The sequence below is a fragment of the Malaclemys terrapin genome, chromosome 13 (assembly GCF_027887155.1).
Source record: "Malaclemys terrapin pileata isolate rMalTer1 chromosome 13, rMalTer1.hap1, whole genome shotgun sequence".
Classification (NCBI taxonomy): Eukaryota; Metazoa; Chordata; order Testudines; family Emydidae; genus Malaclemys; species Malaclemys terrapin.
The window spans coordinates 12837852-12863812 of NC_071517.1; the positions used below are offsets into that span (position 1 = coordinate 12837852).

General features: G+C 42.7%; 1 protein-coding gene across 3 annotated transcripts in view; it reads right to left on the minus strand.

Moving 5' to 3' along the window:
• The window catches only part of ABCC3 (ATP binding cassette subfamily C member 3), a 72870-nt gene that overhangs the window by 34042 nt on the left and 12867 nt on the right, over nt 1-25961 (minus strand). For all 3 annotated transcript variants that reach the window (XM_054047165.1, XM_054047167.1, XM_054047166.1), the window contains exons 2-8: nt 14143-14319; nt 11368-11493; nt 9989-10126; nt 8031-8156; nt 6855-6916; nt 5233-5364; nt 2247-2465 (exon numbers count right to left, since the gene is read on the minus strand). In XM_054047165.1, coding sequence (XP_053903140.1) covers nt 2247-2465; nt 5233-5364; nt 6855-6916; nt 8031-8156; nt 9989-10126; nt 11368-11493; nt 14143-14319 — 980 coding nt within the window. The remainder of the gene's footprint in view (nt 1-2246; nt 2466-5232; nt 5365-6854; nt 6917-8030; nt 8157-9988; nt 10127-11367; nt 11494-14142; nt 14320-25961) is intronic.

Genomic DNA, 25961 nt, shown 5'->3' on the forward strand with positions numbered 1-25961 from the left:
ATTCTGCCCCTTTGGCAGAGGACAATCATTCAATTACCCCACAGGTCTGGACCTTGTTTCTAATTGTTTTTTCTTCCTCTCCTCCAAAACTGCATCACAGCAGGTCATAGTCAAACCATCACCTCATCCTAACCTTCTTCAAACTCCTGGACCACCAGTGCCTCAGGATGGCTTTTCCCTCAGGGAAATAGGCTCCAAACCCCATTCTCCTAGATGTATCCGTAAAGAACTGACATTCACATCTACCTTTTAGCTAAATGGTGATGCCATTAAACTAGCCATTTATCTTCATTAATAACCCTTGACTTCTACTACAGGCAATTGCTTTCCCAGTGAGGCCTGCATGGTAAAGATATGGCTAATAAGCAGAAAATATCAAGTAATGCACAATAACCCCAGTAACTGCATTTCTAATTTCAGGTCACTAGCCACGTAAAGTGGATCTGGCACTATGAATCAGATAATTAAGCTCTGCCACAATAATTTTGCCTTTTTTTATCAGAGGAAAGTGGGACCTATGATTTGATTCAAAGGGCCCGAGCACCAGCTGGTGTGACCTGGAATAGCTCCAGGGACTTCAGTAACGATTTGCAAAAGCTAAGGATCAGGCCCCAAATCACTTGTGGCAAAAGCATGGAGTCCCTGGTTAACATTCCCTTTTGGCCCCAAACCCACCTTCCCCTGAGCAGCTCCAGGCAGCATCAGCGGACTGACGCACACTAGGTGGGGAGCTCTGTAAAGGCTCTTCTTGATGGACCCAGCACGTGACTTAGTGATCTTTCTAGAAATATAAAACTATTGTTTTACATGCATCAAAACTTGCCAAACCGCCCTACTTTTTCCAGCTGCAAGAAATAAATTTCCTGAGGCGGCTCACAAGAGTTTAGATGCTTACATGAATGCATGGCAATGTGCCTTGAGATATTATCCATCAGGACGTTAAATTTGTCCGTGAATTGATATAAGTTTGAAAAGTTCCCAGGATACAATGACATTTAACCCACTTTCCCCTTAAAAGCCTGCTCTCCTCTTCCCTCAAGGCTTTGGAAGGAGATATCTAAACTACAAAATGCAGATATGGTGGGTTGGATCCTCCTCTTTGTAACAAGTTCTTGTGTGTTATGCAAAGCACTCACATATCAGCAGGATCTCAGAAGACAGCTCAACACAAAGCATTATTTTAACAGAGGTTTTTATACCATAAAACCCAGTCTTTTTCCACCCCACCCTCTACATTCATTTACAGCCGTAATCCATTCTCCACTATTCTTTCCATAAACATTTAAAATGTCGGTGCGTCTTTTAAAGATAGAGAGTGAAAAATGATTGTTTGATGGAACACAACTGCTATTCCCTGCAACTCTGGTATTTCCCTCACTACATTCTTCCTCGTTAATGAGCTGGCGGGCTTTGTGCCCCGTGAATAAATCAACACAGAAAGAGAAGTGAGATGCCACTTTACAAAGATGCACAGTCCTTTTATGACTTGGGCTGGGACAGCCGATCTCCCAGGGAGACAAAGAGCAAAGTATTTTTATGAGCCTTACTCCATGTAAGGAGAGTGCAAGAGAAGGCGGGAAAGGTGCTACTAACCCCGCTTCTCACTTTTGGCAAGAACCTTCCTTCTTGTATCTGATCATTTCCTTTTTCTGGAAAATGTATTCACCCCACCCCACGTTCTCACCACTGCAACACCTTTGAGAATGCGCAAGGCCTTGGCTCTGACTAGAATAAATCTACATATAAGGCAGGAACTCCCAAACCTGTCCCAGCCAAGAGCTACACTGGCAACCTGCCAGGTGTCTAAGGGCCACACTTCATTTGTATACAATGAGGTATATTGCAGCTGCCTTCATCATTGATGAAGATATCCACCATGTAAAAACTACTGATCCCAGCATGCAGTGCTCTGCCTGCCTGGCTGCAGATGCTCCTCAGCAGTAAAGAATAAACTACTTTAGGCCACCACTCAGAATGCAATAGGCCATTTTTTAGCCCATGGCAGCCCTTTGGCTATGCCCAATTTATGGGTCTTTCATTTTTAGGTGTCCTAGTCAGGCCTGTCTGATTTCCCTTTTAGTACACAAGGAAGAACGGCCACCTTTTGCCATTTCACCTCAAAAGCTGTTGGGCTTGCACACACAACACTGTGTGGAGAAAATCATGCACTTCAAGAAGCATGCACTTCTCTGAAGCTGAGACTTCTTGAGGACTGTGGGTAAAAACGACTGATAGGAGAAACCAACCTTAACAACTGAGGGTTGACGAAAGAAAGCAGATCTTGGATCAGCTTGTAGAAAGAGCCGATCAAGAAGTATGGGCCAAAAGTTCTTAGCAATGCTTTGAGGAAGGAAGGCTCTTTATGCTGCCTCTTATCCCGGATCAGAACTTCTGCCTCCTCTGGGCCATCACCAACATGGTTCAGCACATGGTTAGATGTCTTCACGTATGCCACGTCTTCTTTCCTAAGAGTATGAAACAAATGATTACGACAAGAGCTCAGGAGCATTGTGGCGGCTGTGTGACCCAATGAATAGAGCCCCAAACTAGAACACAAGAGATTTGGGTTCTGTTCCTGGCTCTGCCACAGGCCTGTTGGGTAACCTTATGCAAGCCACCTCACCTGTTTGTGTCTCAGTTTCCCCATCTGTAAAAATGGGAATAATGATACTCCCTTTGCAAAACACTGAGAGCTAGTGAGGAAAAGTGTGATACATTTATTATAATTTTATTCGAGACACTGGGTGGGATTTTCAGAAGCACCGAAGGGAATCAGGCATCCAACACGCACTGACTTTCACTGAGATTAGGGTGCCTAATTCCCCTAGGTGCTGTTGGAAATCCCATCTTCTTGATACTCTCACTCCCTCAGCTCTCTTAGAACAGGCTGGCAGGATTTTTTGCTGTCCCCCCTCTATCAGCAGGTGTTGGAACTGTGCTGACTCACTGAGGCAATTCTGGCTTATCAAACTCCACCCTGAATGTAATGCAGGTGGGTGAAGCCTCTAGAGGAAAGGAGGTTAGGATCAGCTACAAGGAAGGACAGGAAAACAACCCTGGGAGCAGCCACGACTGAAACGTTAGTTTTGAATTAACCTCTTTTGTTAATAACATCAGGACAGGGGCTTTTTGACTTTTTCCAATGACCGGGTAGTTTTTTTTTGGAGCTAGCTGAGGACTCCACTGGCCTGAAATTTGAACAGTCCACAGATTCTCAAAGTGATACCCGTGACAAAGAGTGCAGAGGCAGAAATGTGTTCACATACACCATTCCTTGAACAAAATCGTGGAAATTCTGAGCTGTTCACAGACCATCTGTGAACAGAAAATCAAGGCTAAATCAGACAAATAAATTATTTGCTGAAAATAGTTCACCGGGTTTCACAGTTCATTCTCTCGCTCAGTATCTGCCAGGTTAGATTTGCTCAGTTTGCAAGCAACACACTTTGTTTGGGGGGGCGGGAGGGGGTGGGAAGGGGTGGCTACCAGCACTGTAAAGAATCAAAACACAATGAACTTTTTGACGAAACCCCAGGCACAGTTTCAGAATGGAAGTTCTGCTGGGCCCTCGACATCTCTGTAAACTGTCTGCCCTCATTACACAAATCTCATGAGGCGAAGTTGGATTTATGTCCGTGCACCAAGAGACCAGATCCCACACAATGCAAGTTACATCCTTCCATAAAAATAGACAAGTTATTAAAAGAACCGAAGAGCCAGTGGTGTTAGTACTGGAAGCTCTTCAGATCTTACCTGCAAAGCAAAAACTCCCCCATCACATTTAACTCTGCCAAAAATACTATTGTGAGAGAGTGGCTAACCAATAATGGGGGCTTTCCAACTTGGCATGATTGCATGGAGCAGGGAAACAGAGGAAAACCTCTGAACGGAGAAGAAATAGCTCCACAATTAGAGGAAATGGAAATGAAGGACCCAATTATTGACGTTTCCAGCTATAAGCACATCCTCAGTGAGATCTATTTATTTAGAAGTACTTTTGACACCGGTCAGTGGGTGAGAGAGAGAGACAGTCACAACAAATAATTGTCCTTTTAGATCAGATTAGGACAGAACGTGAGATTGAAAGGACATCTCGTCTAGTGTGAGAACTACATGCAAAGGCCAAGCCTGATGCTGGCTACCCTTGAAGAAACGGGAATTCTGCCACTAACTTCGCTGGGAGCAGGGGCCTCTTTCATAAGCAATGTTGGTCATTTTTTAAAAACTTCTTTATTACTAGTTGGAAGTGAGAAGCTGAACTAAGCGTCTCGTCCCTTATTCCTCACCCCAGGAGCTTATTCAAAGGCTGAAGGTGGTGTGAGATGTGAAAGCCTCACACGCGTGTGTGGGGGAGGGGATTCCTTTTGTTTCTTAAGATGTACATAAAGTCTACTCTGAAAATTGACTCAGAATGAAATCATCAGGCTCCAGATCTATTGTGTCTCAGAGATTCCAGATGAAGTCTGCTCAGTTTCGAGTAAGGAGATCTTCCCCCACCCAAATTGCCACCCTTGTTTGGTCCTTTTGGCTCCCACACCACCAGCAGTGGAGATTCTGCACTTATAACTTACTTAGCAATTCTACAGGTGATGTCTGAGCCAGAGAAGACCCCAGCTCACTTTCTCATAAGCGTGTTGGTTCTGCAGTGTTAACAGGAGTAAAAGTGTATTAAAAGCAAGCACACATGACTTAATACTCCTGGAAAAACAGATTGGTTGAGTTAATAGGTGGCCATTTTACATAATTTTGTAGTGTAGACAAGACCTAAGTCAATCCAAGTTAGATTGTAATTACCACGGTGGTGCACGTCCACACGTGCACCATCTGTCGGTGGTGCACGTCCTCACCAGGAGAGCTTCCACCAACTTAACTGTATGGGGCATTGTGGGACACTGGCAGCTGAAGCCTCCCCCAACCTGGGCCAACAGCCCCAGCTGTCAGCCCCGGGGCAGAGAGGCTCCAGCTGTGAGCCCATGAGTGGCTGACAGTCAACAGGCAATGTAACTAACGCAGTGTCTACACAGACACTGAGTTACCCTAAGTACATTGACTTAAGTGCTGCGCCTCTCGCGGAGATGAAGTTATTAGGTCTGTGTAGCGGGCAACTTACATCGGCAGGAGCAACGCTATAGCGTAGACCAGGCCTTCGTCCCTTTTCAGAGCAGGACTCATTTTTAACGTACAGACAATTTAGAGACCAATCTCGGTTTGCTAAAATGTGGAAGCACTTACTGTTTCCATTCGTCTTTTTGTTTATCCCACTCTTTATGCAGTTGTTGTACAATTATACTGGAGGTATCATCTTTATTCAGTGACCATAAGTCTTTATCTTCCAGAGGCCTCTTATAACCAAGAATTGCCATGCTGTATGAATATAAAAATAATAGTTCCAAATCCATTTGGCTGATAAAATTAAAGGCATCTATTAACATTAGAAACTCCAGTACCACTTAGCTAACAAAAGAAGAGGGATCTCTCTCTAAACCAAGAGTGATAATCAGATCCTAAAGCAAAAACGAGTTACAAATGCAGGGAAAGGAGGTCAAGTAGTTTAGGTTCCACGTTTAGGTTTAGTAAACAATATTTTTAAAACCTAATACATTATGGAAATATTGTCATGATTTTTAAAAAAACAAGGAAATTAAAACAATTTAAAGAACAATAAAGAAACCATTTCCAGAAGTGTTTGAGTTGAATTGTACTACTGCATGAGAATGGTGAAGTGTTAGGATGTTAAAATAACTAAACTAGTTGAGAGTCACTGTCTGAGCTGAATGAAGTATAAAAATCAAGAGACCATAAACAACCAAAGGAAAATGGGATTTTTCCCCCATATAACTGAAAATTATTATTTTTCAATGGCATATTTAGGGGTGAAGTTGTCATAGCTGCCTAGGGGATATGGACAGCTAATCCTCATTAATTTCTAATAGGAGTTGAGCATTCAAATCCCTTAGAAACTTTGCAAATATGACACACTTTATTAAAAATGGTCTTACTGGGTTTACACACAGGACAGTAAGAGGACATTGCTAATGCCAGTGTAACTATTATCACTGAAGCTGAAGCAAAAATCCCAGATGCCATCACCCTCAAAGAAAGTTTGAGTCTGGATGTGAACTTTGCAGTTGGCCCATCTCTCTATCAGGGATGGGCCAAAACTTTGGATCTGAATCCTGATCTGAACTTTGCACCTTGAACTCATGTGTAACACCAACAATTCTATTGTTGAAAGTTGTCATGCTACATAGAGGACTCGATTTTCTTTCCTTATTGTACAGAAAAACCCTTTACAAACACAGTACATGAAAACTTCCACAGGAAATTAAAGACATCCCCCCAGAGGTTGCAATATTATCCCTGTTGTGCAACATGTTCTTATGACTCACCAACTCTCTTGCCGTATGTTAGCACTCCAGTGCATAGCAAGCAAATTGTATATACCGTTTATTAGGCCTCTCTTCAGTTTCACCTCTACAGTTCTGAAAGGTATTATGAATCTTGTGGGCACTTTATGGACAGATTTTTAAATCTCTTTCACTGCTACCACTGGTGTCCTGGCACCTCTCAGGGGAAACATCACACAAGACGGAACAGGAAGCGAGTAACTTTATCCAGTAGATACTACAAGGGAATTTTTTGGCTGTCAGAAGTAGGGTGACCAGATAGCAAGTGTGAAAAATCGGGACGGGAGTGGGGGGTAATTGGCACCTATATAAGAAAAAGCCACAAATATCGGGACTGTCCCTATAAAATCGGGACATCTGGTCACCCTAGTCAGAAGTCCTGTATTTTTGCCAACAAAAATGGAGGTTATCCTTGGGGTTATAAAAGCCTTAGAAGGACATGCTCACCGTGTAAACCACCAAAATGTCATCTTTGAAAGAAAGCCTGAATTTAACTCCGGACATGGATTCTACAAGAAAGTTAAATAAAAAAAATAATTAAGAAGTTTAAAATAACAATGCTTCAAAAAGGACAAAACACATTTTAATCGTTTTTGGACTATCATGGAGAGTAACTTATGCACTATGTCCTAATAATGACATAAAATTGATTTCTTTCATTCTCCATTTCATACAGGACTCCTTTCGTTCCTTAACAACCACACCTCATACTGCTTTTTAATCACACTTGTACAAAATGAAATGTCATTCTTTGCTTTCAGAAATGTTCGTTTCAGAAATTAATTCTATAATTCAGCATTCTCTCCCAGCTTGGTTCAAACATAAATCCAATTATGAAAACTGCTTAAAAAGATAGAGAAGCAATTTAACCTCTAGACAGCACTATTGTCTTATCTTAAGGTTATTCCTTATCCATCCTAAAGTCCTGTAGGAAGGGCTCATTTATTAATAAATTAAAACCCTAATGGCTTCACATATCATTAAGAGGACATCCATCAAACTGAAGTCCATCTCTCCAGAGATAATCCTTGGAACAATTAATATCACATTTTAATTCTCATAAATATATTTGCTGCTGCATAACAATTTAATAAATGAGGTGTGGTAATCTCAGTATTTCTAATAGTGAGCTCTATCTTCAGCCACCAACTGCTCTGAGCTGGATTTGAACCAGAGATCTAGTGGTGAAAAGCTCCATGTATCATTACCAATCTCCTAAACCAGTGTTTCTCAACTGGGGGATCATGACGTGTTGAAAATTTTATTATAATATAAAGCAAAGAAAATCTTGCTCCCCTATTCCCTGAACACAATTCCCCTTCAAGGGCAAGCATTCTCTGTCAACCTCTTGAAACACACACATGAACCAATTACACAGGATTGTTACTGTTACTACGGATGCATTTTTAATCTTAGTACATATAATGGGGGGGAGAGGAAAAGGAGAGGGCAAATTGTGAACATTTTTGACTTCACGTAATGGGTTGCCAACCTAAAAGCTTGAGACACACTGCCCTAGCCACCCGAACACTCCTCCCGGTAGAGACTAATTACCGATATCTCCCTTACATGTCACCTAAGACATTCTATAAAATACAGTCAGAGGAATATAGCAATACTTACAGGATCTGAATTAATAGGGGAGAAAAATGGAGGGTTTTCTTTAAAACACGAAAGGATCAGCTCAATGAGTATCAGTGCAAAGTAGCTGAAAAATGTGGTAAATCTGAACCTGTCTTTTATTTGGCCCTAGAAAGAGAAAAAACAGTAAAGGGTTGGTTTCATTAGACTCAATTCTTGTAGAACCTACTCAATTATTGAGCTTCTTTCTGGCAGTGCATTTTCTCCCCTAGGGCTCTATCCTGCAAACACCTTACTATGCAGAATAATGCTTATAAATGTGGGTCCCTATTCATTAAAGCATCTAAATATGTGCTTAAAGTTAAGCATGTGCTTAAGTCTCATTGACTTCAGTGGGACTTAAAATATGTGCTTAAATGCCTTTCCTGAACACGGTTACTTTTCTGAATCAGGACTAAGTGAAATCTTTTTCAGAGATCCTGGTGATGATATGTGCAGGATCATGCCTTTAATCTACAATCATAGGAAATGTCAGATCAAAAGAGGAATCCATTTAGGCCAGTATCCTGTCTCTGACAGGGGCCAGTACCAAATGCCTTCAGAGGAAGGGACAAGAAACCTTGTAATAGACAATTACTGTACACTCTTCCCTTAGGGGAAGTTTTTTTCCAACTCCTATCAGTTAGTGGTTGACTTACTCCTCATAGCAGAACTGGATAATCCCTTATACGGTTTTTGTTTATATCCTGACTAATGTAATTGTGCACACTCTCATTAACCATATAAAATCTCTAATCCTTACAGTCAGACAGGGGGCGTTTCTAGCAGTTGGTGGTTGCAAAGACAATAGAAGAAATGTTGCCTATGGCTTTGGTTTAAGAGTCCAGGTCTGTAGACCATCCAACCTCTTGATTTAGATTAACTGCAGAATTAGCCATTGATAAAGCCTCTTCCCCTAGGAAAAAGCTTTCGGTGCTGCATCATGATGTAATTCAATAGTTTTACTTATTTATATTAGCGAGATGGAATTTTGATTCTGTTTGCGTTTTAGCCTCCCGGTTACACTGCGAGGGTGAGAGGGGCCATAACAAGAAAATTCATTATTACTGTACTTGTTAAATTTACACCAGTTAATTCACAAGGGCATCCCACTCTGGCACGTACTATTTTCTAAATGAATATTGCACAGGCTATCATTTATAGTTCAATTCAAACTCCATGTTTTGCACAGCCCAGGATATCAAGATCTCGCCTACAGAAATGATGATAAATAAATAATCATTTAAATCACCAAATAGTGCAGAACTCCCATTGATTTTTAATGGGACCCGGATTTTATGCTTAGTGTTCTTAACATGCTGCTTTTCTCTCCAGGCCTTCAATTATCTAATCACTGAATCCATGGGACTTATTCAATAGATTCAATGGAAATCTGCTCTGATCAGGGATATGGCAGTCCCTCTCTCATTGTGGCGGAACTGGCTATGTTTTTAAACATGGATCATATCAGAACAGGTTTCTTTCCTCTCCCTTTAACTTTCTGATCTTTGCTTACAAAGAGTGAAAATCCTGTTCCCATCACATCAAGAGTTGACTGTACAGCCCAGAGAGTTATACAGTGCAGCCAAGCTGTATGATCCAAGCAGGGGTACTGGATATTAAGACATATTGTCTCTACTACCACTGTTCCTTATTTAAAAGGCTGCAATCTGCTCTACTGTATGTGAAACTCGTGCAGCCCTCAGATTCCTGCCAGGTGTCCAACGCATCCTTTGATTGAGCATAGTCTGGGCATTCCCTTGGCATGCAATGATGTGACTCAAAAGTTCCCTTTAAATTACAGACAGATTGGCTCCAAAGACCAGATTCAAACTTCCCCTTTGTTTGGCAAAGTTCAGGTTCAGATACGAACTCTAAACTGGGTGACTCATTCCCATCTATCCTTCAAAGACATGGTAATGCTATACTAGCTGTCCCCTACACAAGCACAGTATGTTTACCTGAGCTGTTGCAGCAATGATCTTGGACCGGAAAGGACCCACGGCACAGAGAACAGACAAAAACCAGAATATTATGAGCACTCCTGAGGACTGAATCCCTCGCAGCCTCTCATACTGAACGAGTACTGTGGCTAACACCTGTGAAAAGTAAACACAGGAACACATAAATACATGCCCGACAATGCTTTCCCCGTTCATGCTTTCACTGGGTGCCCATCATAACCCCTCACCCCACTAAAATTACAAGTTTACAAACATGGTTTCTTGTGCACTTAAGGTTTAGTCGTGCTCCCATGGAAGTCAATCACAAACTTTCACTTGCCTAATGAAAGCAGGACAGGGCCCTTGTGAAAAAATTTCTCTCCCTGTTTTCATGGACTCGGATTCAGAAATTTGTTTTTTTCTTTTAACTGAAATTTCTCTTGTTTGTGCCAAATTAACATTAAGGGTGAACGTACTTTTAAACTTTGTTGGCTCTTCACCAAAAAGTTCACTTCTTCCATCTAGATAGGTGAAATTATAACCTGTCTAGGAATGTTTTCATTCCACATAAGGAAGTAAAAGCTCAATGGATAAGGATTAGCATTTCATCTTCCCGTCCACAGTTCAAAGCCAGTTTGATTTCTTAAATAAAATGCTTTTGGTTTCTGTCCAATAAAGACCCAACAACAATATAAATCAGAGGCACAGTTTGACAGAGGTTAGAATAATGCACAAACAGGGCTGCAACACATTGCTTTGCTCAGGAGAGGTTAGAACAAACCGAACATAAAAGACAAGTCACTTTCTCTACACAACAATCACAAGTAAGGTAGCATGGAGAATTTTACATTAGGAAATAAATGATGTAGAACAAACCCTTCCATTAAACTGACATTATTAATAATCTCTTCAATGGAGACTGTTTGCACTGGAGGCTTTTTTCAGTAAGCAACGTTTTTCATACATAAACTCAAAAAATATTAATAATTCATGTAGCAACTTTTTTTTTTTTAAATAGAGAGAACATTTAATGGCAGTGGAAGATGTTGGATTGACAATCCTTCCAAAGTTCTGTTTGGCCACCAGAGAGACATAACATGATGGAGCTAGCAATTCTGCTTCACCCCACAGCACCCTGCGATCCTGCCCCAACCAATAAGAGCATCAATTCAAGTGTTGGGAAGGTAGCTCAGTTTCCATGGCCCATCTACTCCTCAACCTCTCTGCTGAGGCTGTCAACATTGGACCAGTTCAAGTGGTTTTGGGGACCAGTAGAAACCTGTGGTTTAGAGGAGACTGCACAGAAAGGTTTTTCTACCCCATTAGTTCACAAAGGGTTACCTCATATCTGCGAAAGCTACTCCCATTAAGAGCCACTGATAGGAATGCATACTAACCATTGTGATGCCAACAATTAGGGGAGTGACAAAATAGACAGGGGGTGGGGTTCTGCTTTGTAGGAGTTCGTGGAAGGAGAAGAATAGGTCTGCCCAGCACACACACCATAGCAGAACACCTAAAATCTAAAAGAAGAATAAGTGTTAAACGGGGAAGGCATCTGATCAATTCATCTCCAGGTGCAGATCTGCAGAGTAGTTAGATTTTGATCAACGTGAAGCTGATTTAAAATAAAACAGTGCCATTACTTCACCCAGGTGAACAAAACCATGAGCTACGTCAAGGGAGCGTAAGTTCTTATGTACACTGATTTATACCAATTGGGAATCTGGTCTCATACTTTTTGGGGGGAGGGTGTGAATGTGATATGGACACAGACATACATATCTGCCTATTTGCACTATATTAATCAGTTGTAATTGGAAATCCAGTGGTACAAATTTGAGAGAGAAAGAAATGGGACTAGTGACAAGTGCTCTGGACTGGGAGCTACGAGTTTTACTCCTGGACTGACCCGTATTCTCTTGTGGTCTTGCACGAGCTATTGACCCTTTTCACATTGTTTTCTCCTTGGTAAGATGCGGATAACAATGACACTGAACCACCTCACAGGGATGTAATGGGGCCTATATATTTGTTTGTAAAGTTCCTGAAATAGAGAAGCTCTCTATATAAATGCTAAATATTATTAGGCATTTATAGCTGCTTGGAAAATCCCTGATTCTGTTTTACACATATAGGGTGAAATTTACTCCTGAGCGGAGGCCCAACACAAGAGCTATGTACCACTTAAACCCTCAAAATAGGTCTTAAGTGAGGATTAAGTGGTCTCGTGCTGGCCCTTTGCACAGGGGTGAGTTCCAGCAAGCCCTTCTCTCAGGTCTCTGCATCTATCTCCAACCTCAAGAGCATTAACATCCTTTACATTGCTGAGGTGTGTACAAGCCTTAATCTTGTTATTTTAACCCTTTCCCCTCCTTTTGTTTACTCCCCTTACTTGGCTCATCCTATTTGCAGGTAGATTCTAAGCAGAGGAGGTTGAATTCAGGGTTGTAATCAGTGAGGCATGAAGTGATTCATCACATATCTATCTTATGTACACAGTGGCTGGTGGTGGGGCTTAATGGATTTTACTCGTCCTCAGTGTTCAGCTCCCCATACCCTCGCAAAACATTTCATTGTGCTCTATAAGATTAGCTAATTAATATATTTACAGTGTGCAAAGGGAGCTTTTATCGCTACCTGCCTTTGCTCTTGAGTTGGCCATTAGGTTTTCCATTGCTGTTTCAGTTTCTGAAGTTATAATCTAAAGAGGTGACGGGGTGTGTATGTGTGTGTGTGTGTGTGTGTGTGTGACAATTTACCCCCGTGGGTTGTGTTCCATTCATCTGGAGCTAGGACACAGGGCAAGATGATGCAGCAATGTTGTATTCTCTAGGTTACAATTCTTGTCAGCATATATGCCTGTTTCAAGAACGACCTGAAGACATCAGGGACATAGCAAATCTGTTTGGAGTTCAACCAGCCCAACAACAAGATGAAGGCTTTGGGAGGTCCACAGATGGATTCCATGTGGTATGAGTTATAGCTCCTACGCGGGAGATGGCTCGCAATGATGCATGAACTGAGAAGGTGAATGGAGAGAAAGGTGGCAGCATCTGCAGGGTAGTTCCAGTGTTACTGTTCACTAGTCGGAGAGGGTGGGGGAGATTTGTCACAAACTGAAGAAGATGGAGATAATTAGAAAAATTTTAGTAAGCAACTCTGTGAAGGGCAGTGTGTGAGCTTTCATAGAGAGGACACCTGAGCCAATTGTCACGGTACTAGCCTGTGACTTGAGAGACCTAGATCCAATTCTCCATTCCACCACAGACAACCCTGTGGGACCTTAGGCATGTCACAGTGAGCTGGTCTATCGGGTGGGGTAATTTGCGCTACAGGGGTGTGATTTTTAAAGTGCACTAACATGTTGCACATTAATTGGTCCTTGTAGACCCTGCTAATGTGCACTAAATATTCCCTGGTGTGCTTTAAAGCAGTATTGTTTCAAACAGTACTATGGAACCTTTACTGCGCACTAATGCCGCACATTAGTGTGCTTCAGAAATTACATCACCGTAGTGCATATTGCCCCACCGTGTAGACAAGCCTTCAGTTTCTCTCTGTAAAATGGGGATACCTACCTCACCGCGGTGTTGTGATGATATATATATTGAAGATTATAAGGTGCTCAGATATAGGGGTCATATAAGTGTGACTGATCAATCCATAGATAGATTGACAGATAGCTGTACTAAGGAGATCATCGTGATGGTAAGTAAATTGACACTGGAGGGCGAACTCTCACTGCACCAGCCAAGGAGCGGGAGCTCTGCTTATCCAAGCCAGAGAGAGGGGTAGCTTGTAACCTCTGGCGACAATGCCTAGGTATTTCGGGGATCTCTGTGCATATTGTTACCTACCATGAGCCCGATCCAGCTGCCCTTACGTGCTCCCAGACCTCATTGAAACCAGTGAAAGTGGCATCAGCCTTATGCTTTGAGCCTGAACTCAGACTTGGCCAGGGCAGAGACTGCCCTTCATTATCAAACATTTGTAAAGCTGTATTGATTTGCTAACTTTAATCTAGAGGCAGATAAGGTCATTGATCTTCCACCTGGTACTGGGTTCCCCTTTTATGCACCATTTGCCTTGAATTTGCATATCTTTGCTTCCACTCACACATGTGACCTCAAGGATACGCATTTGTGCAGCGAGTTACAGAAAGATCTTACCGTCTTGAACCTGCTCAGCATGGAGAGTACGATGTATCCTCTTTTGTAGTGTTTTAGATAAAGGAGATAAAAGGGTAAGACAGCCCAGAGGTAAATGCTAGGGATCCATGCTAAGATGGTATTCTGAAAACACGGTGTTAGGTCCGGATTGTCGGTGTGCACCGAAATGTTGGGATCCTGAAGAAAAGATGCATGGACATGAATTAGTGGGGAGCCTTTCTGGCTACAATGGCTGTTGAAAGGAGCTACTTCCGGACTCTGCGAGAGGGTGTAGGGGCACTGAGCTGCTGGAAGTGCTATTCAAAAAAGATGCAAACCCAAGATCCTGACTGTGATGGATTTGGAGCTGCTCTGTAATAACTGATGAACACTGCATGTTGGCCTTGTTATTGGGGTATTTACTGTATGAATATAAGGGGTTAATACAGTAGAGGGCTGTCTAGAGAAACAGGTGGCAAGGAAAAGAATGGCGCAGGATAGCCAACCTACAAAACTGGTTTGGACCAGAAAGGGTCAAAGCCCAGGAACACAAAAGAACAAAACCAATCCCCCTCCCCTAACCTATAACAGGGTTTAAAATGGGATTCTCTCTCAAGAAAGCAGTTTTTTGAGGGAACTAGATGGAGACTCAGGGACGTGCTAGGAGCTTCTGGAGGAGCGAGGCCTACCTAGGTCACTATGACAGCGTGGTAGTGCTTTCGGCTAGATACACATCCATGTAGACAGTTTGTTATTTTAAAATCCATTTTTCTCTAAAAGCTTTGTTCCCACTGGTAAAACAAACAATACTTGTGCTTTAAGAAGGCCATCTGATCGCTGTACACCACTGGTCCCAGAATCCCAAACTCAGTCAGAACTGCTGCATAAGCACCATGGATACACAAACTGCCATAGCCCAGGGCCCCATATAAGAGTGGGAGAACTGCGGAATTGCACCTCAGCAGATGTAAACACACCAGGCCTGGCACCTGTGGGTGTGCACTCAGGGACCAGTGAAGGGACAGAGGTGCAGAGAACCCTGCAACTGTGACACTGATCTTTTGTGACCTTTGTCCCAATAGAAGGGCTATGAGTAATAGTTGTAAATGTTGTGTAATCCCATACAGTAAATTCCCCCAGCTAAGCCTGTCTATTACAATGACGACTTCTAGCTTTGTAACTTAGAACAAAAATTTACATATTGTATTATGCAAAACCATTACATTTACCTGTATTTGTTAGGGTTTTGTTAGTTCTATTTAAAAAAAGGTCACCATAATCTATAGTTAGTGACATTACAGCATTTGTTAGGCTATTCTGAGTCTAGGGCACCCCAGTGTGCATTTCACGGCACTCTCAATTTGCAGCACAACTTTGAAATGACACTTTCAAGGTAAAAATCTTAAATTTGAGGGCTCATCTAACACGAACATCTGGTATTAAGAGAGATCATCAGGTTTAAACAAACTATTTGTTGAGAGTAACTTTGAGAATCTGGAAAAAGGCTGCATTTATGGCCAAAATCTTGACCCTCCTGGAACAATAAGTAAATCCCTACTGTAAACAGAACCCAATAGAATACAGATTGTGTGTAAGAAGGAAAATCTACTTCCTTGCAAACATCTTTGCTTGCTAGCTTCCTTGCTACACTTTCCATATGCAACTCCAGATGTTGAGATTCTTGTTCCCAGTTTGTACCTATTGATTTGAGAGCACCTTCCGCAAATAAAAAAGTTAAGAGGGTGAATAATTTAACTTGTCAAAACTAAGAACCAGACATTTCACTGTAGTTAGTGGGAACTTGTTTTCTGTCTTATCTAAGTTAGCTGATAACAGTTACATCTTAAATGCAGTAGATAATTTTATAATCTCCCCATTAAAATCTTCTACAGCTTGATAAGTTTTTACAGGAAACTTAAAATTAAGACCTATCTGAAACACAGATAAATGTTATATATGTATAAACCTCTTGCTATGTTTGACTCGGTGTTTTTTGGACTTCCAGCTATCAATATAATTGCAAACTTCCAATTATCCAACTTCCCTTGTAAACTGATAACTTCTCCAAATGGGCTTCCAGGCTATTTTATTTGTTTTTCTTCCAAATTAAAGAAAGAGACTCTGAAAGCAACAGATTCTGTTTACGTGAATTAAACAGCTGCAATCTGCTGATAAGGCTTAGAGTAACCATAGTAGTATATGGTTTCAGAGTGGTATCCGTGTTAGTCTGTATCAGCAAAAACAACCAGGAGTCCTTGTGGCACCTTAGAAACTAACAAATTTATTTGGGCATAAGCTTTCATGTGCTAAACCCCACTTCATCAGATGCATGGAGTGAAAAATACAGTAAGCAATATATATATTATATATATATAAATAAAACAGCACATGAAAAGATGGGAGTTGCCACACCATCAGGGGCTCGTTCACCTGCACATCTACCAATGTGATATATGCCATCATGTGCCAACAATGCCCCTCTGCCATGTACATTGGCCAAACCAGACAGTCTCTACACAAAAGAATAAATGGACACAAATCAGACATCAAGAATTGTAGGATTCAAAAACCAGTAGGAGATCACTTCAATCACCCTGGACACTCAATAATAGACTTAAAAGTGGCAATTCTTCAACAAAAAAACCTTCAAAAACAGACTCCAACGAGAAACTGCAGAACTGGAATTAATTTGCAAACTGGACACCATCAAATTAGGCCTGAATAATAACCGGGAGTGGACGGGTCACTACAAAAAGTAATTTTCCCTCTGCTGATACTCACACCTTCTTGTCATCTGATGGGAATGGGCGACATCCACCTTGATTGCATTGGCCTCGTTAGCACTAGAAAAGTAATTTTCCCTCTGTTGATATTCACCTTTTCTTGTCAACTGTTGAGAACAGGCCACTTCCACCTTAATTGAATTGGCCTCATTAGCACTGACTGCCCCACACTTGGTAAGGCAACTCCCATCTTTTCATGTTCTGTAATATATATACTGCTTACTGTATTTTTCACTCCATGCATCTGATGAAGTGGATTTTAGCCCACGAAAGCTTATGCTCAAATAAATTTGTTAGTCTCTAAGGTGCCACAAGGACTCCTCGTTGTTTTATTCATAGTAGTATATGGTCACACTGATGAACTGCTAGAGATTAGGCAGGGTTGTGTCAGTTTATGAGATATACAAGGTAGCCCCTTTAACAAACATAACTACAAGATCAGACAGGCAAATTTCTAGCAGGGTTGTCTGAATCCTGGTAGTCGCACAGTTTAATACTGCAGCTTTGGCAAAGATGAAACGAAGACACTGGGCTACATGCTTAACTGGTGTAAGAAGGAACATGTCCTCTGACTTCAAAGGAGTTGTACCCTTTTATGCCACGGTCAGAATCTGATCAGCTGCAGAAAAGGTTTGGTTTTAAGTATTACGCAAAGGTTGGGGGTGGGGGGGCTTAGAAGGATTTCTATTTTACCCAAACCATTCTATCCATCCCTACAAGCAACCTCTGTCATGCATAAAGGCAGTGAGGTAAGCAAAGCCGAGGGCAGTCAGACCATTATACTGTAATTCCCTACAAAACCACACAACACCACTCTCTCTCTCTTCTCCCTATGGGAAGGTTTCCTGCAGCTAGGAGGAAAGTAGCAACACTTGCACTTTAAGAGACTCATAAGCAAACCTGTTCCCTGCTCCAAGCTTCCACCCACTCAACCTAACAGGAGCATGAGACATCCTAACAAAGTGGACAGTCACAAACCTCCTTCACAGCAGGAACTTGTCTCTTAACATTTATTTAGTCAGAATCCTTGTTTCCAATTTGAATTGCTAAAGCAACTGTCATCTACCTTGTACTTTGTTTTTGTCTCCGCTAGTAATTTTGTTCACTGTAGAGAGCATGGAGGAGGGATGAGCGTTGGAGAGGGAGAAGAGTCACATGAGACTAGCATACAACAAAACAAGACTCAGACATCATTTAATTTATTCAAGGTAAATAGAAAAGAAAAAAGCAAGGTCCCTAAACTTGCCCTTTTTTATGACTATGACCATGATGAAATGGGTCTCCCTATGATCTGCGATAGTCACCTACTGGAAGCACAGACTTACCCAGGAATCTGCTCCAGCCCTCCATTCACTTTGATCTTTAAACAAAGCCAGTTTATTCTATTCCAGGGGTGGCCAACCTGAGCCTGAGAAGGAGCCAGAACTTACCAATGTACATTGTCAAAGAGCCACAGTAATACTTCAGCAGCCCCCCCACAGCTCCCTCCCCCCCCCCCCGTGCTCCCAGCACCTCCCACCCACCAGCAGCCCTGCGGATCAGCACTTCCCCCGTCCTCCCCCTGCACCTCCCGATCAGCTGTTTCATGGCATGCAGGAGGCTGGGTGTGGGGGGAGAGGAGCGAGGATACAGCAGGTTCAGGGGAGAGGGCGGGAAGGGGGGGAGGGGGCGGGAAGGGGTGGAGGGGCGGCAGGGCCTGTGGTAGAGCCAAGAGTTGAGCAGTGAGCACCCCCCAGCACATTGAAAAGTTGGCGCCTGTAGCTCCAGCCCTGGAGTCGGTGCCTATACAAGGAACCGCATATTAACTTCTAAAGAGCCGCATGTGGCTCCGGAGCCACAGGTTGGCCACCCCTGCTCTATTCCCTTTGAAATGCAGACTGTATGGCTGCAAAGCCCATTCCGGGTACGTCTACACTGGAATTAGACACTTGCAGCTGGCCTATGCCAGCTGACTCAGGCTCACGGGGGCCCAGGCTAAGGAGCTGTTTAATTGGGCTCAGGTTGCAGCCCGAGCTCTGGGACCCTCCCACTGCACAGGGTCCTAGTCCAGACTCCAGGCCAAGCCCAAATGTCTACACCGCAGTTAAACAGCCCCTGATCCCTAGTCCCGTGAGCCTGAGTCAGCTGGCAGGGGTTTTTAACTGCAACGTAGACATACCCTTTGTAGTAAGATGAGGTCCTGAAACATAAGTCCTTGTATCAGAGGCCTGGTATGAGGCCTAAGGCCTGAGCTAAAGTAATGGTCAAGACTTTGCTGTGAGCAAGAGGCAGGCCCTGCTCACAGAACCTGGCATGAAAAGGGCTGATGTTGCAAAAACACACATACCTAGAAGATACTGGGCACAAGTGATATAAACACGTGCCAAGATGGTACCAGAACACTCCCAATACTAGCACATTCCTCAGATAACAAGAGCATGCTGATGCATCCTAAAGACAGGGTTAAAAGGAGAATATGATGGATAGGGTTGGTTTGTTCGAACCAACATGTGCAAGGTGATAGGCAGCAACTTACTACGTAGAGGGGTTGTACCTCAATATGTCAGGAGTGAGATGTAACCTGTGTATAAGAATGCACCCGAGGGGTTGTCTTTGTCTGGCCTAAGGGGCAGTGGTACATCCTGCCACTGACTAAGCCGATCCATTGTCGGGAAGCACATATGTATTAGCAAAACTGTAGACATCTGATCCGGGAAGCTAGAGACTGTGTTTTGTTTGGCAATAAACCTGGCCGGGTGCCTTCGTACCTTATCGGAGTCTGTGGTCATTGGGGTTTCTCTTGGGGTCTGCTGTGCCAGCTATCTGCACAGAGCCAAGGCAGCACGCAGAGGGAACACACGCACACAGCCGACTGTTATCAACATTGATTAGAGCAGAGCACCACCCTGGTGACATCTGACGACACCTTTAAAGGTCTGCGTTAGCTCTTATTTAAACAAGACAAAAGAAATCGCACAGCTACTTTCAAACGCCAAGGGAAGAATACCCATTGAAAGTCAATGGGGCTTGTGCGCCGAAATCCCATTGCTGCTTTGGAGAACCTCCCCCCTAAAACGAAGCCTTTGCTGATAATGAAGGAGACGCTGACCCAGCATGAACAGGGCAGAGAGTACAGAGTCAGTGATGAAAATGAACAAGCTCTTTACAGCAAAGCTGAACTAATGGGGCACCTTTCCGAATAGCAAAGGCTAATCTTGTTTCCCTTATGCATGTGAGCAGCCCCATGACTTCAAGTCACCTCCTTTCCAGTATCTATATACCATTGTATCTATGCATCTATAGACAGATGGGGGACTTCAAAATTTTCACTGGCCAGAGACTGAAAGAAAAGCTGGAGACCCCTTAGCAAGAACCATGAACAGCACCTTGCTAAGAATCCCCAGCACCTTCCTTCTTTAGCAACTATGGGTGGTTGCTGAGCTTTCTGGCAGATAATTGGCCATAGAGCTCACTACTGGGCTTTCCACTCAGCTTTCATACTGACCCCCAACTAGTAGGTTTACTCCTCTGGCTTCTGTGTGTCTGATAACATTTTCAAGCCTTGACTTCTATCAATCTCAGTGTCTATCAGGTTGCCCATCATTGTGGTGTCTCAGCAACTTATAAGGCATGAAATAGTTAATAAAACCTAAATATTTATGGCCAATAAAAGATAACGAACATAGGTGGAACTATCTATAAAGCACTGAAAGTATCTAAATAACAGACGATGTTCCAGGGATAACCTAATTTGTTCTTGCTGATTAGCTATTTCAGGAGAGGGGAGGGAAATGCTGACATTCTATTTTGCTCTGAATCAATGAGTTAGGTATGAATTTTGTATCAGCAGGGACACTGGGATCCCTTTAAAATCTCTCATCAGACTGAAGCAATTTTCAGGGAGCAGCCAGTTACACTTTACTGCTGAATTATAATCCATCGCGCTAGTGACAAAACCTACACCACCACCAAATCTCAGTGCAGAACATCCCAACTAGGTCATCGCTGTGAAATGTCACTAAACAGCCATCAAGCCGGTGTGTAAAATGAGGGGACTGCGATCCAGAAACACACAAGTGCAAAGATACTCCCTGCATCGCACCCCTCAAACTCCCAGATGCCCCGGCCCTATTCGCCCATCTCCTGAACCCGGCTCTGCTTGGCTTAGAAGCTTGATGCAACTCATTCCAATTGAAGGTGAGCTCAGACCCACAACATTCAGGAGGAGGCCCTAAAAGCTCAGGGATGTTCACATCTGGCATTTTGCTTCCGTCTACTATAGACAGAAGGATGATTTGCTAAATTCGGATACAAGCTCTGTTTCAGATTTCAAGCCCAATCCCCACCCCCAGTTTTGGGGATGTCTGCCCTTTGCTGCTCTGCCTTCCTAAAAGTCCTGTGCATTTAGGGGTGTGTGAGAGTTTCACATAAGGATCCCTTTCAATAACAATGATCGTCACATCTGCCAGCAGCTCGCTCACCCTACAGAAGATAGGGCAGAATCTGTGGAAAGTCACTGAGGGATCACCTCTCCCCCTCAACTGGAGCTGCCCGGGGGAAGGCCAGGGAAATTGCTGATCGCTACCTTCTTTCAGAACTTGATCTTCACAAAGAGGATGGGGCAGCCTGCGTCTCTCAGCAGAGCTGCAGAGAAGCTGCTCATGGCTTACTTCTCCACAAGCGGCAAAGGCTTAAGTAGGATAATTGGCAGCCCACTTCTTCAAAGGAGCTGTTGAGAAGGTTCTGGCACCTCTCCCTATCCCAGACTGCTGGAGTTCCACAGCTCCTACAGCCTGCAGAAGGCAATTTGGCAGCAATGTTCTTTAAGCCTCACCACTTCTGCTGTAGTGATAATGTGCAACCATCTGGATGGCTATGCTGTCAAGACGCAGAATTCTCAGAGCACTAAACTTGCCATAGTTTTATATTGTCCTGATATTAACTCACTGGCTATGGAATTTATTTAACCTGTAACTGCACTCGACTATAAAGACAACAGAAGAGAGACTAGCAATGTCTGTTATTGCATTACGACAGAGAAGGCCTCTCGATAATGCATGCAGGTTGTGAACTTGTTGTTTGTCTGCTAATCAGTCAAGAATAGCACCAAGAACACCCTTCCTCGCTGTGGACTTGAATCACCTCTCTTATTCTAGTCCTTTGTGTTTATCAAACCTTCAGTCAGTACTCCGCTGTGTCAGGATCAGGATTTTGATTACAAAGTTCATTTCACTTGACCCAGATTCAAATGGGAGCCAGATTTCAGGCAGGCCATCAAAAAGTAGAAGCTGTGAGCAGCATTACTTCGCTGCAGTGCACAGTACTCTCCCACCATCCTTTCCCCTTGCGGGGGGAGGGTGTGTGTGGGTGGGATTTCCCTTGAAAAGGTCACTCTTAACTTGGACATGCCCATAATGCAAACTGCAATACATTTTAATCTACACTGAGCTACTCATCCAGGGTCCCATAGTGCTTTATGACAGGGACATTAAACAATGGGAGCAGGAGAAAAACCATAACAGTCAGCACAAAGCTTGGCTGAAAAAAATTAAGAAGGGGAAGGGGATTCTGACCCATACACACGGTTCTGTGGGAACTTTCAAGACCATGAATGGTCTTGACCTCTGTTTTAAATCTTACCTATCCTCTGTGCTATGATCCAGATATCAGGCTAATGGATATTAAAAAGGAATCCCTCATGCTGGCTTTAAATGTTGGCTTCACAGTATGAGAGGTACAGATGTTACTGTAATAATGCTCCACCATATACCTGCAAGGCAAGCTTCATATAGCTCAGAACTAGGGGTAGTTTAATAATATTTCGTGTGATTTGGGCAATTATTTTCATTGAATTCATTCATTAATATGTTATTTTCTCACTTTAAAGAAAAGAACTTTGAGATAAAGTACTGGAGTACAGGTGGCGTCATGAGAGCCAAAAGGAAAGATACATACAAATTCACTCAAACCATTGGAAAGGTGAAGGCCATGGACACAAGCAGAAGATAACCAGCATTCACACAACGGACAAAGTTAATATGTACCACACTATTGACTTGTGTTGGTTATCACTATTTGGTGCGTTATTTAAGGTTAACGTCAGAGTGGCAGGAGGCTGACACAAGAGGAGAGCAGCAGAGAAATAGAAAAGGTTAGAAGAAGGGGAGAAGAGAGGAAAGCTGATAAAGACAGGTGATGGATCTATGGCTCAATGGGTGATATTCATATCCCGTGGTAGATCTGGTAGAATTCATCCACTTTAAGTGATGAGGAGACCATTTGCTTAGCTTTGTTGCTGGGTGAATAATATTCTGAAAAGAACATTTATTGCAAATTCTGGCAATTTTTTTTTGTGCAGTATTTCCCTCCAATATCATCTCACCTCCTCTAAAACAGAAAATGTGGCCTTGTGGTCAAGGCACTAGACTGAGACTCAGGAGATCCAGGTTCAATTTCAGGCTCTGCCACAGACTTCCTCTCATACGCTCTCGCCTGTAAAGCGGGACAATAATGCTTTCTTTTCGTTCCTTTGCCCCACCTTCTGTCTATTTAGAAAGTGAGCTCTTCAGGACAGGCACTCTCTCTCTTACTATGCGTTTATACAGCACCTATCACAACGGTACCCAATTTCAGGGGAGCCTGTGGGCAGTACCATAATACAAATGATGATAATTCTGCTCAAGGTCTCTAGTGAGCCGTTGAATTCCAGAAGCCCTTTCACCCTTTGGGAACAAAATAATTTGCATTCCTAAAAAAAAGTTATTTCACCCTTATATACAGAAGCCACAACATGCTTCATTGATCCCAAGGTGATTGTTGTTCAACTCACTTTCTGCACCTAATTCTACAAATGAAAGTTTTACCAGGGCAAGGGTAATGATATTATCTACTGCTTGCAACTATGTCATAGCAACTTTGCTTATCAAAGGTGGGGTCACAAGGAAACAAGAGTTTATATTACCACAAGGCTCACAGACTGTTAGTTTTTCGTGTGTGCGTGCACCAGATCTTAGTTTACAAAATGCAATGCAGAGTTTGTTCTCTGTGCTAGTGAAGGACAAAACATTGAAAACATTGAGTTTTCATTTCTAGAGGTAAAAATATAAGGATTTCCTTAACGGTTTATTTTACAGTGTCAAACTGACCTTAATCGAGTTTGCAGAGAGGACACAATGCTGAACCAAATTCTGTCATCGAGAGTCCCACACAGAGTACTGCCAACTCTCTGCATTCAACAATCATAGGTCAGACCCCTAAACAATCATGAGATTGGCTTAAACATCATGTTTAAAAAACCCCATAATATTTGTGTTCTCTCTCTTTGCCTTCTGGCGCTGAACCATTAGGTTACACTGGGGTTGCATTTTCAAGCTTTTCTCTTCAATTGTGAGAGTAGGAACTTTAATTTTTTTTTTAATGAAAGCTGAGATTCTGCTGTAATCACAATGCCAGGGATAAGACTTTAAGAAAAGCATAAAGTATCATGAAGCATGCGATACAAACGTGAGAGCTGGCAATACTGCACACGTGCATTGGGCCAAACTCTGCCCTGGGCTGCAAAAGGGCGAAGACCAAAGGACACATGCACACATACTCAGAGTAATGATTCCAATAGCAGCAGCAATATTGTGGTTTTGAATCACAGGATAGTATTGCCTTGGAGAGAGGGCAGTATGGAGCAAATAAAGTGATGCAAGGTCTTATGAATAAAAGTCAAGAGCAAAAGCAAAGGGATTTGGGATTATTCTTTCCAGAAAAGAGTCAAGTCCAAGTGACCTCATAGGAAGTGTTGAAGTTACACAAGGCAGAACGAAGAAAAAGACCTCGGTTAACTGTCCTAACCAGGAGCCTAACCTCTGATACCGTTCTTGGGGGTACAACTGAGCAGGTTGATCTGCTTTGACGAATAGAGCATTTGAAGGAGGGGTGTTGCAAACTGAAAAAATTCCCATCATCCTTCAACTAAGAGGGGGGCAATCTTGACAGTCAGAACAAGAGTAGCTTGATTAGAAACAGGACTGAAGAGCTAAAATGACAAAGGTGCCAGTTTCTGCTCCTCTTTATACCCCCTTGTCTACTCCATTGTGCACTGGCACATTGGGTATCCAGCTAGAGAGAGACGGGAGACAGACTCACGCTCAAGCACCAGATCAAAGGGGACTGTTGGCAAGAAAGTTTCTTAATGCTGCTTGGATTGTAGCAGAAGAGGGAACAGTCAGGCTAACAGATTCACTGCGGTGCTGATGAGACACAGGCAGGATCTGGTTGAAGCTGTCTTCAATATCACATTAATACAGGTGTTCACTGATGTAGTATCCAAAGGCCACATGCCACTTAAAGTGACTAAGTGCTCATATTCCTTAGTTGCAGTGACAATGTTCAGATGAATGTCAAGTCTTGTGGGCAACGTCTGAAGCAATCAAATCTAATGGCAGGTTAGAGGTAGATGAAACAGTTTGGCTATGAGTTTATACACTGAGGTTAAGGCACATGGGATGCCTACAGAACAGCTTGAACTAGCTAACTCCGACTGGTATTGCAGCAAAAATCATATGCTCTAAAGGCTAGACTTCAATGCCAATACTCATAAAAATAGGCCCACTGGCCTCAATGGGATTATCTGCGCAAGTAATTGCTCACCAGAAACATCAAGAGCTCCACAATCTGGCCCTAAACCATGATAAACATCATTGAAATGTTGTGAAAAGGAGCTTACAAAATATGATTTCAAAAGTCAGGATAGGACCCCCTCCCTCACTCGAAAAGTCTTTTCATCTATCTTTTTTTCCTAAGTGGAATTGGCTGCCCTGTCCCATAGGGCTGCCAAAACAGGAAGGGAAGAAAGATGGGATCAGATCACGACCATGAAAGAAAGCGATAATCCTGTAATGGAAACTAGAGGAAAAGCAGAACTGGTCTGTGAACACTGTCACATTGTTCTGCCATTGAACAAACCGCTTCTGTGCATGTTATAATTCTTGTGCAATATAAACCCATCAGCTTGAATGGGAGGCTTGTTAAATAGTAACCAATTTTTAGTGTACAAGAAATATAACCCCCACAAAAAATCTAGTTTAA